This window comes from Podarcis bocagei (assembly GCF_964188305.1).
Source record: "Podarcis bocagei genome assembly, chromosome: 7".
NCBI classification, from domain to species: Eukaryota; Metazoa; Chordata; class Lepidosauria; order Squamata; family Lacertidae; genus Podarcis; species Podarcis bocagei.
The window spans coordinates 26014504-26026836 of record NC_138132.1 but is presented as its reverse complement, the minus strand read 5'-3'; the positions used below and the strand labels follow the sequence as shown (position 1 = coordinate 26026836).

At 48.5% G+C, this 12333-nt stretch overlaps 1 protein-coding gene across 1 annotated transcript in view; it reads left to right on the top strand.

Annotated features, from left to right (window-relative positions):
* The window catches only part of MAP3K6 (mitogen-activated protein kinase kinase kinase 6), a 40611-nt gene that overhangs the window by 24319 nt on the left and 3959 nt on the right, over nt 1-12333 (top strand). The window contains exons 14-24 of the mRNA XM_081201869.1: nt 945-1023; nt 1227-1360; nt 2311-2438; nt 3232-3368; nt 5138-5243; nt 5365-5522; nt 7092-7269; nt 7639-7786; nt 9118-9289; nt 10317-10520; nt 11761-11866. Of these exons, the coding sequence (XP_081057995.1) occupies nt 945-1023; nt 1227-1360; nt 2311-2438; nt 3232-3368; nt 5138-5243; nt 5365-5522; nt 7092-7269; nt 7639-7786; nt 9118-9289; nt 10317-10520; nt 11761-11866 (1550 nt within the window). The remainder of the gene's footprint in view (nt 1-944; nt 1024-1226; nt 1361-2310; nt 2439-3231; nt 3369-5137; nt 5244-5364; nt 5523-7091; nt 7270-7638; nt 7787-9117; nt 9290-10316; nt 10521-11760; nt 11867-12333) is intronic.

Genomic DNA, 12333 nt, shown 5'->3' with positions numbered 1-12333 from the left:
TCGCATGCCCAAACATGAAAACTGCTGGCTCAAGGTGTGGAGTTAAGAGTTTCAGCATGAATAAATGGCTGCAAATATAGTTTCACATCCACAGAGTTTGCATAGAATAAGGAAATGAAAATCTGAAGCACTAGAATTCCTGTTCCTGTTCTAAATTTCAAGGTTTTTTTCTTTTTATTTTCCTTTTTCTTAGAGTTGAGCCAAACTGCCCCCCCCCCACTTTACTACTCAATTTGCAGGTGACAAAATGGGTGGGTGGAGAATGCATTTCAACTGAAATGGTGGTGGGCAACTGTGTTCTTACAGCTCTGTCTGGCAACTGGTGGCTGTCATTCCCCCCCCCCAAACCCCCCTGGAATGATGTTTTACTATCACAGTCGTACATCGGGTTACAAACACTTCAGGTTACAAACTCTGCTAACCCGGAAGTAGTACCTTGGGTTGAGAACTTTGCCTCAGGATGAGAATGGAAATTGTGCGCTGCCAGCGGGAGGCCTCATTAGCGAAAGTGCACCTCAGGTTAAGAATGGTTTCGGGTTAAGAACAGACCCTCAGAACAAATTAAGTTTATATCCCGAGGTACCACTGTACATAGCGTTTCTCCCAGAACTTTGCATAAACAAATAAATTAAAATAGTAACAGTAGCTGCTAGAAGGATCTCGGGAGATAGAGTGTGTTCCCTGCTTGGCTTCCACTCGCCTGCCCCATCCTGAGTGATTTGGGGCCCCTTTCCCCCTTTCCTTCCAAATTAAGCTGCAATAACTTCGGGTTTAGTTCTTAGTCCCCTCTCCCTTCTCCGTTTGCATAATTCTTCTAGATTTTCAACCCATCTAGTCTGGGCTTTTAGCCTTTGATTCTAAACCCAATGATAGCAGGATGGTTCTTTGCGCTGGTGTCCATTCTCTTAGGGGTTTTTTCTCCCCCTTCTGCTCTTTTACATTAGGTTTTGCGAACTGGTCCGCTCCTTCATGGCAGAGATGGGTGAGGAATTGAATAGCTGCAGCTCCCTGGAGGAACTCGAGGTGAGCTGGCGGAAGAGGACGCTCCTTGGTTTCAGGAACTGGGAACTTTTGTCAGGGCCTGTCGAACGATGGCTGTGAAGGTGGATGTGGAAAATGGCCAAGCCCAGTGGTGAACAGGCCAAGACAGGGTGCTGCGCATAGAGATTTCGCCAAACGGGCCTTTTAAGTCCCATAACTCTGTGTGTGTTCTTTGACTTGCACAGTATGACTACGAACGCACGGAAGCAGGCGACAGGGTGATTCTAGGTAAAGGCACCTATGGGGTGGTCTACGCTGGCCGGGACCTCAGCAATCAGGTGCGCATCGCCATTAAGGAGATCCCGGAGCGTGACAGCAGGTGAGAGTTGCGAAAAGCAGGAAAGGAATTACTAATATTGTCAATTTTGGCTTCTTGTTTCTTTAGTCTTAAGCTGAGTTCATCACACTTCTGCACTTGTGTATATTTTCCCCTCTTTTAATTAGGCCATTAAAATTCATACTAATTTTTGCGTGCATTTCTCCAAATATAGCCATTCTTGTATGCTATCTTGCAAGCAATTTTCCCTAGCACAAGGAATTTTTTGTACTTTGTTTTCATGGATATACACATTTTTGTGCACATTTTTTGTTGGAGTGCTGTATCACAAAATTAGGGAGGAGTTCAAATTTCAAAGATTGTGCATTTGTCCAGGAAGTGTGTTTATGCTAAAATGTGAACCCAACTATTTCCTTCCCCTATCCTTCGAATGGCCAGACCGCTCTGTGGGAATCTGGGGCTTCTTTCACGTTGCAAGAACTCTGGGATGTCTTTGCAAGCAGATTCCCACTTACGCATCACCTAAAAATTATTGCACAAAACCCAAATACGCTAATTGTTATGTGTAGACGCAAATTTGGGAATAATGATTGTAATTTAAACAAAAACCCAGCGCATATTAGGGAAGACTGTGACCAGATGACCTTTGTGCCTACTCAATCTTCTGCTCAGGGGCTACTATCATCATTATCATCATTAATATTATTATTAATAATAGCCTGTGATTCACTTAGCTCCCAATTAATAGGTTATGGGCAGTTTCAAAGACCCTGCTGCTGCTCTCCCTTCTGAGGGTTCTTTGTCTTTAAATCGGACTTTGACTGGAGAGCCCTTCAAAGAGAGGACCATCCTCTCTAAAGTAGGACACATGGCTATCCTACTTGGCAGGAATATGCTCAGCATGGGTGGAGGGGCATGGCATCCCCTGGCTGCTGCCTCTGAGAGAGTTGTGTGTTCATCTGTCATTCATACATGCCACACTTGCGCTTCAGATACTCACAGCCCCTTCATGAGGAGATTGCTCTCCACAAGCGCCTGAAACACAAGAACATTGTTCGCTATTTGGGCTCTGTCAGTCAAGATGGCTTCCTCAAGATCTTCATGGAGGAGGTACCTGGGGGTAAGTACAGTGGTAAAAAGGTAAAGGTAAAGGGACCCCTGACCATTAGGTCCAGTCGTGACCGACTCTGGGGTTGCGGCGCTCATCTCGCTACAGTGGTTCCTCAGGTTAAAAACTTAATTCGTTCTGGAGGTCCGCTCTTAACCTGAAACTATTCGTAACCTGAGGTACCACTTTAGCTAATGGGGCCTCCTGCTGCCACCACACCACTGCCGCACGATTTCTGTTCTCATCCTGAAGCAAAGTTCTTAACCCGAGGTACTATTTCTGGGTTAGCGGATTCTGTAACCTGAAGTGTCTGTAACCCGAGGTACCACTGTATATGCAGTAAATATGCAATGTGCAATAAAAAACATGTAAAATTAAAAAACAACAACACCAGAGACCACCAATAAAATGCTTTCTTAATTGTTGGCATCATCAGAGCATCACAGGAAGGTTGTCACAAGAGGTGTTCAAAGCTTAAAAGAGAAGCTGAATCTCAGTTGGCCACACGCGACTGGGCCGATGACACTAAAAGCTCAGTTTCTTGTTGCTGTCAGCTGAGCCTCACTAGATCAGGGAATGACTGACGATGCCCCTTACCTCAGTGACTGAGCTACGATATTAGGGTTTAGGTTTGCTGCAGAGAGCACTGCAGTAATTCACCCTTGAGGTTACTGATGCAAGGACTGCAGTGGGCATGACTAGTAGCCATTGATAGCCTTGTGCTCCGTGCATTTGTCTAATCCCTGTATAAGAAAACAGCCTCTATAATGTTCCATGTCCTTGTCTCCCCACCGCAAAAATCCAGGAAGCCTTTCCTCTCTTCTGCGTTCCATGTGGGGCCCCCTGAAAGACAATGAGCCCACCATCGTTTTCTACACCAAGCAAATCCTAGAGGGGCTGCGCTACCTGCACGACAACCAGATCGTCCACAGGGACATCAAGGTGAGAGCCACCTCAGCTTGGGCTGCCAGGTGTAGGCATGTTGTTGGTGCTAGATCTCTGTGTGGCATTGCCAGACCTGGCAGGGATCAAGCAGGTCTTTTCACGCAGCTTTTCTTTTCCTCCTTCATTCGGGTTTTGACTCTGCATTAGCTTTGGTAAAACAAAGACTACATGGGATATTTCTTTTCAGGACATTTTGGCTAGCTCATGCACAGCCTGCTTGCCTTGCTCCGTAGGCATTTCTTAAAGACGATCCTTAATGATTTTCAGCTAGCTGCTTATTTTAGGAATTTGCATGCAGTTAATTATCGCACAGCTTTTGCTCTGGCCAGATTTAATGTGATGCCTTTCTCGGTTGCTCTGGGGAGGAGAAGGCTGGTGTTCCTCGAGGGTTTGTCCTTGTAATAACCAGGAGCTGGAACATCTGTGGAAAATATTGTTTTGTTTTTATAATTTTTATGCTGGCGCTCATCAGCAGATGATTGCCCCTTTATTGGCCAAACCAGGAAGGTCAGCTAAATTTTATGTTAAATATTTATCGGGAGATAAAACCCTACGTGTGTCATTAGTAATGACCGGATTTTCTTTATCAGGGACAGTGAGAACAAGAAGGCAATTAACCACCTGAAGTTGGAAATATTATATTTGGGAGCTATTTAAGACATTTGTTATCCTGTCAATATGTATACTTGAGCTGGTGGCATTTAGATAATACATTGTTTTCTGTTTTGCTCGATGCTTAAGATTATGGAGCATTGTATGGCTTTATTTTTGCCGCATTCCTGTTCTGTGGATCATAATAAATTGATGATGAAGTTAATACTACAGTTGAATTTCTAAGCAACAGTCCTTGGGGTTTTGTTTTTGTGGAGGGGGGGGGGTTGGCACTGCCACTCCTTTTTTCACTGTTCCCAGTCCAGGATTGAAGAGGCTCTGGGTAAAGTGTCTTCTGCTGAGCCCCCTCTTCTTTTGGTCATCCCTGACAGGCTTCCCTGGCTGCTAAGGCAGTGCCTTGGACAGCATTGGGCAGCTGGGTCTGGTTGCCATATGTTAGATTCTGCAATGGCTGGTATGAAAAGGGAGAGATTGTTGATATTTTCACCCCTCCCATTGACAGAATCTCCTGATCTGATGTTTTAAGAAAGGAGGGGGCGGAAACTGCTCTTCTACTCTTCCGCTCCTGACTGACTGCCTGACACTGTGTGTAGAGAGAGTGTCTTATCTATGTAGTGACTAGATGGTAGAATGGGAGATGTAACACTCATGCAACCCAGTAGTTTGTTAGTTTGTAGTAGCTATTAGAAATAAAAGGAGTTATGCTTCACAGCTAGCTTCCGTGTTATTTATACTCTGCATGAGTCTGGTGCTCACAATGCACACTTGTGGGTCCAGTGCACTGGGACCTGCTTTCCAGGATTGGAAGGTCTCTGAAAGTGCTCCAGTCACGTAGCCCAGTCGGGGCAGAACCAGTTATTGAGCCCAGTCGCTGACATCAGATGAAAGGCATACTGACAGTTCCCTCCATGCCACAGAGCGATGCTCACTCAGAGGCAGTGTGGGAAATTAAAAAGCTGGCTGGATCTAGCCATCTGGCACTCGCAGGCTGTGCAGGGAATTGCCTGAGGTGCATGTCTAGGGCAGACATCATCAGCAAGGCCTTCGTAGTCCCGAGACCCTTGCAGTCACCCAAAGATGCCAATACACTGGTGCCAGGCTTGAGTGCCTTGTTGATCTCCAAAGCAGTGACTTGGCTTTTCTTGGATAAACAGGGTGATAACGTCCTGATCAACACGTACAGTGGAGTGTTGAAAATTTCAGACTTTGGCACATCCAAGAGGCTGGCAGGGATCAGCCCCAGTACAGAGACATTCACAGGTAAGTGTGTGTGTGCAGCTCTGCGTCATTTGGGGAAAAGAGCCTACTCATCTGGGCTCTCAGGCACTGGGATGTGGCTCCCATGACTTCTTCCTTCTTGGTTTCTCTCTTCCGTCCTCAGGCACCTTGCAGTACATGGCCCCAGAGGTCATTGATCAGGGACCCCGTGGCTATGGCAAGCCGGCTGACATCTGGTCCATGGGCTGCACCATCATTGAGATGGCGACAGGCAAGCCCCCTTTCTTCGAGCTGGGCAGCCCGCAGGCCGCCATGTTCAAGGTGAGGCTGGGATTTGCACCCTTCTGCACAGCTGGGAAGAACACTTGGCAGTTTTCCTTCAGGGAGGAGGGGATCCTTGCAGGAGTTGTCTCTGTCAGGAGCTCAGCCTACACTCGAGTAGGACCCTGGCAGAGGCACATGCCCGACTGGCATGTTCTCTCCCTCCTGGTCTTTCGTTCAGGAGCTTCAGAAGCTTTCTTCAGCCTGAACATCACAGCGACCGATGCCAACTGACGCCGGCACACTTAAGGATCCGCAGAGTTTGTGCATCATGCGTAACAGACCTCAGCAACTCAGCATTTTGGCTAATCTACTTTATTTACATATAAACACACACGGAGCACTGCAACATGGCTCCCTCTCTCTCTAGCATCAGACAGCAAAGAGAAAAAGAACAAAGGACAATAGTCCCACTTCACGGAACACAGTAACACAAACATCCTGTCTCTGTCACTTCCCACTCTGTGGAATCAAAACATATACCATCATGTGATAGACAAAAATCCCATGACTGCAATCGTGGAGCAGGAATTCTAACAGTCTCTGCCCACTTGCTCCACTAGGCATGAAGAAGTAAATGAGAATGGGTAGTCCAAGTGGACTGACAATCTCTTCCCTGGTTCACTTGCTGCCCAGCCCCGAAGCAGCTCTGATTCTTGGGGAATTTCCCTATTCTCAGCAGCATGGCACTCCTTCTCACCTTTCCTTCTAACTGCAGCCAGGATACCAAAAAGGGAGAGAGGGTTTATGGAAGACATGGTCATCATCAGCTCCCCAGCCCTCTCAGCAGACTCCTTTTAGATGATTCTAGGGCTGGGTATTCCTGGGTTGCTCAGCGCTTTGTGGAAGACCAGCAGAGCAGGCCAACTCATTGGCTAGTTGCACCAGCCTCTGTCTGGGACTGTTACAGCAAGTCTGGGGTATTTGTGAATGCAAGTAGTGCAGTCCTTTAGGGTATATGTTCCATTAGATCTTTTTGCACCATTTAGACCCTGCATATAATCATAGTTGTAGCATTGGAGGGGACCCTGAGAGTCATTTAGTTCAACCCCCTGCAATGCAGGAATCTCAGCACGTGGCCCCCCAGCCAATTGGAAACCATACCAGACCCTGCTTAGCTTTGTAGATGGGCTAGCAATCAGAATACAGCAGCCTCCATCATTCAGTCTGAGCTTTGAGGACCAGGATAGTTCCATAAACAGCCTGTGACCCAGCACTGCTGACAAACCAAGGCCTCTGCCCTAGACTTAGTGTCTTTTCATAAAGAGGAAGGCCTGTAGCTCAGAGGTAGAGCATATTGTGCTTCACATGCAGAAGGGCCCTGGTTGAATCCCTGGGATTTTCAAATAGGCCGGGAAGCCTGGAGAGCCACTGCCAGTCTGTGCAGCCAATACTGAGCTGGATGGATCAACAGCCTGACTCGGTGTAATAAAACATCTTCCTCATGTCTTAAAAACCGACAGAAGCTGAGTACCCTGCCTGTTGATTCCCACCATAAATGGACAACAAGACCCATGTTTTCGGGTGGTGCACTGTGTATACTATTGCCAGTCCTTTGCCTTTTCTCAGGTGGGCATGTTCAAGATCCACCCCGAGGTGCCCGATTCCATGTCGGATGAAGCCAAGGCTTTTATCCTGAGTTGTTTTGAAGCTGATCCGGACAAGCGGGCGACTGCTGCTGCCTTGCTTCAGGAACCCTTTCTGAAGACGCCCAGTAGGAGGAAATCCAGGAGCCCAGTGGTGATAGGTAAGGCAGGGAACCAGGGAACCAGGCAGAGGGCCTTCTCGGTAGTGGCACCCGCCCTGCGGAACGTCCTCCCACCAGATGTCAAAGGAAAAAACAATTACCAGACTTTTAGAAGACATCTGAAGGCAGCCCTGTTTAGGGAAGCTTTTAATATCTGAAGGACTATTGCATTTTAATATTTTGTTGGAAGCCACCCAGAGTGGCTGGGGAAATCCAGCCAGATGGGCGAGGTATAAATAAATAAATTTATTATTATTATTATTATTATTTAATCTGTGAGCCAAGTCAGGCTGGGGCTCCTGATTGTTTGGGAGGTGCCTCAGCATTACTTTGCTGCCAGCCTTGCACTCCTCTCTCTTCTCCCTACAGACGAGCTGTCTCCTCCAAATGTGCCAGAAAGGTCGATTTCAGCAGAGGGTGTCAGCGAGTCCCAGAAACGTTCTTCGTCGTTGCAGTCCTTGAATGTCTCTCTGTCTCGGAGCACCAGTGAAGTGGCTCAGAGGCCCACCTATCTCAGGTAAGGCCTGGAGCAGAAGGGAAGCAGGGAGTGGGGAGCTTAACTTGGGAGATTTGATCTACTTGGAAACTTGGTGTGCTCTACTGCCTATCCACATTGCCACAGTGATCATGCACATTAGCTCTGCCTTGAGCCTGTGCCTGAGCTACAGCTGCATTGCTGCTCCTAGTCCAGGAGGTGTCAAGTGGCAGCCACTTTAATATTTGTGGCCCCACATGCTTGGAAAACTTATTCTGCCATCAGGCACAGGCTATTTTTAAAAACAGGAAGCAGAGGAGGCAAAGAAACAAAAGCCATTTTTCTCTCAAATGGCGGTTTTGGCCAGATGGTAAATATTGTGAAGTCCAGCCAAAATTACTGGCCCGTCTTCTTCAGCCTTGATACTGGTTCTAAACTAGTCAGGTCAGGTTGTGCACAAAATCGGTGCTGAGAAAATAAAGAAGGATCTGACCGCCACCTGGTGGCAACCCTTTGCTCCTGTCACTGCGAGTTTCCAGTACCAGCATTGCTGTGATAACGTAGCAGTGTGCAATCTGATGTCTTTTGAACTCTTCAAAAAGTCACAATATGATTTCTGTTCTAAACAAGTGAGCAGATGTACTCTGTACTTTTAGCTAGGTAAATCAAGCCAAAGCAGTGACAACTTTTTAGATTTGTTCCTGGGGAACGCTGATTCCCTTACAACAGGGATGGGCAATGTGTGTCCCTTCAGACATTGTTGGATTGCAACATCCATTATCCCGGACCACTGGCCAAGCTTTCTGAGACAACATCTGGAGGGTCACATGTTCCTAATATTTTCCACAGCTCCTCACGATACTGCAATGTCCACACACTTCCAAATGACAACAGAAATAATTTAAAGCAGGTGTGGCTAAGGTCAGATCCACTGCCATCTCAAGGCTTTTTGTGCTCCCTGCACACCTTGAATAATTAGGCCTATATATATATATATGAATGACATTGTCTCAGTTCAGACACATTCCAGCTGGGCAAAAGCACTTCAGGTCAGTGAGAGATAAGGCCTGAGAATCCTTAGTCTGGTCTTTGGTACCTCTCACTGGCCTTGGTCCCAATGCCTCTTGTTTGCCTGGGGAGTCTCATTTGTTGCTCTGGCATGTGGCCCCCACAAGATTCCCCCAAAGGGAATGCAGTCCTCATTCTGAATGAGGTTTCCTATCTGTGCTTCTGGTAAGAATTCAGCACAACCTGCGGTTTCACGGACGGCTCACATTGCCAGCTGCCCCAGAGTGGCAGCGGACCCCACCCCTCCATCCCCAGCCACTGTTCCTTTGGGATCCAGTCTCCTCAATTGCTATGTGTGTATACAGGGCCCCTGAGGAACTGCTCAATGTTGACCTCAGCCTCTCCTCTTCCTCCCATGAGGAGAGTGGCTGCTTGTTCTTGCTGAGGAAGGATAGCGAGCGGAGAGCCACCCTCCACAAGGTCCTGACAGAGGAGCTGCCCAGCATTTCTGCCGCGCTCTTTGAGGCCCAGGATGAGGTAAGCACCGCTCGGGCCTTTGTGGGCTCAGGAACTGGGGCCTTCCAGACAGTTGTTGAACTACAATTCCCAATATACCCGGCAGTTTGTCATGTTTGCTGAGGCTGATGGGAGTTGTAGTTCAAAAACACACCTGGCTGAGGAAGGCTGAATTAAAGCGTTGCCAAATCCCGACCTTGCGGGGGGGAGGGGTCTCCTCTTTCCTTCCTCAGCCCCAAATGTACAAATGGAAAATGAATAAAACCCATCCTCCCTGTGGATTCTTACAAAAGTTGTGTTGGGAGCATGTTTATTTATTCTGGATTTATATAGCTCCTTTCTGCCAAGGCAGCTTACAGTTTAAACATGAAAACAAATACATTATATAAAAAAGAAAACTGGCAGAGTCTTCTCCTGCCAGCTGGGAGCTGTTGGTGTGTGTGTTCCCTGGCCTGGCTCCCTTGCTTCTGCCTTCCCTCAGGGCGTGCAGGTCTTCAGCAACCTCCAGGGAAGGCATGGGAGAAACTGCAGCATTTCTGCCGCCCCACCTTTGATTATGAATATTGTAGGGTAGCCACTGGACGTCAAGTCCCAGAGCAAAGGGGGAACTGAGAGGAGTGTGCAATTTATTTTCTTTCTTGCATTTATATCCCACCTTTTCTCCCAGAAGCGCAGGGTGGCGTCCGTGGTTCTCTTCCTCCCCATTTTATCCTCACAACAACCCTGTGAGGTAGGTGAGGCTCAGAGACCGTGACTGGCCCCAGGTCACCCAGTGAGTTTCTCACGGCTAAGCAGGGACTTGATCTCTGGTCTCCCAGGCCCAACATGCCAGCTGTGACACCACAATGGCTTTTAGTTTGGGCGTGAGGAATCTGCAGGCCTCCGGATGTTTCTAGGCTGCAGCACCTCCCTCATCCCATCCCTGCAGGAGAGATGATAAACAGAGGCAAAGCAGAATTCCCACACTTGGTAATAGGCACAGTGCCATGGCTTTTCCCCTGGCCCTCAGCTCTGTTCTGTTTTGTTTCCGGTTGTGTGTCTCCTCCAGGCCTGGCCTCCTTCTTCACCTTCCCCTCAGAGCCCAGTCTCCTTGGACCACATCTCCCAGCTGGTCTCCTGCCTCAAGAGATACATCCGCTCCCCCAACCGCAAGCAGCTTGCTCACGACTTGCTCCAAATCCAGGCCAGCTTGCAGGCAGATGGCCTGAGCCTTTGTCAGCTGCAAGCGCCCCTCTTCACCTTCCAGGACACCGTAAGTGGGCTTGGGTCAGTGCGGCTGGGATCCCTCATGAAAAGTATCTTCTGTGTTCCCTCGCAGCGCCCAGGAAGCCACCCTGGGCTCAGGGGCAGACCTTGGTAATATGCTGCCCTATGCAGCATATTAATTCCCTCACAGCGGCCAGCCTAAGCCGGGCTTTGGGAAGGAGGCGTGAGGCTCTGGCAGGGTCCTAGAGCCCTCCTACCTCCTTCTCAAAGTCTGGTAAGCCCTTGCCCAGCTTTAGGAAGAAGGCCCCTAGGACCCTGCCAGAGCCCTCACGTCTCCTTCCTGAAGCCCGGCAAGCACTTACCAGGCTTTGAGAAAGTTCTAGCATGACACAGCACAAGCATCATATATATTTGCACTGGAGGGTGTCTATATAGCTTCTTTGGCAATCACTCGTAGCCAAGTAAGATTGTCTGGGGAGCCGACTGCTTCAGGACTGTTACAGTTCTCCTGTACATGCACATGCCTGCATCATAAATGTCCAGCTTTCTTTCTTTCCACCTTACCACTCCAGGAATGGGGAACCTGTGCTCCTCCAGATTTTGTTGGACTCCATCTCCCATCAGCCCCAGCCAGCATGGCCCAGTGGTCATGGGAGTTGTAGTCCAGCAACATCTGAAGGGCCGCAGGATCTGACTGCCGCCTGTTAGATTTTTTTAATAGCTGTTGCTGCTGTTTCATCTGTGTGTGCTTAAAATGAAGAAAACTTGGAAGGGAGGCTGGAGTCATTTTTGCCTGCAGAAAGGCTGAGAGCTCGCTCTTCAAATTCCTCAGCACGTGCTCAGGGGTACCTTTTATCCTCCCCATAATGCCGAAGTGTATGTCTGCTCAACTGACCCAGCTCTTGGCTGCAGTTGATTGGTCTTAGGGATCTAGTTAAGAAAAATGGATCCCACCAGGATGGTCTTAGATGGACAGAATCCTTACCAAATTTGCAGATAAGACAAAGGAAGGAGGGATAGCTACCATCTCAAAGGGCAGGAATAAAATTCAAAATGCAGGCTGCAGCACTTTCTCAAAATGTGCTGATTGGTCTAAAAAAGATTAATAACCCCTGGACTAGATAGTCCACAAGTCCTCCCCCTCAACCCTATGAAATGCCATTTCTGGGGCAACTCTATTTAGTGTTTTGGTGAAGCCAGAATGGCAAGGGTTGCCTAGAGAGCTAAGCAGAGGAAGGAGGCCCAGTGCATCCTGAGCCTGTCTCCTCTCTCTCCCACCTCCACAGGTAAAGCAGGCGCTGCGGAAGCTCCAGATCAAGCCTCACTGGGTGTTTGCCTTGGATAACCTCATGGGGCAGGCGGTCCAGGCAGCTTTCACCATCCTCTTGACAGGTAGGAGAAATGGGTGGAATAGAAGGTTGGCTCACTCTGAACACAGTCTGGAATACTCTGGGTCTGAGGAGCTGAAGAAGAAGGTTTATTGCATTCATATTCTGTCATTTCATACGAGGAACTCCAGGTGGTGTTTGTGGTTCTCACCCTTCTCGTTTTATCCTGGGAGGCAGTAAGTGGCCCAAGGTCACCCAAGGAGCTGCATGGCTGAGTGGGGATTTGAACCACGGTCTCCCAGGTCCTAGGCCAACACTCTCACTGCACCACACAGGATGTGTGTGTGTTGTGTGTGTTGCTGGCACAAACGGTTGGGAATGTGCTTTTTTGAGCGAAGGTGCCAGGGAACAGCTTTGGGGCCCTCCTGCGTGCCAACGCATGCGCTCTTACCACTGAGCTAAGGAAGCACCGCTGCCTGCCACTATGTTGGGCAACCACCTTGCCCACCCTTCGCCCCTCTTCTATCGCAC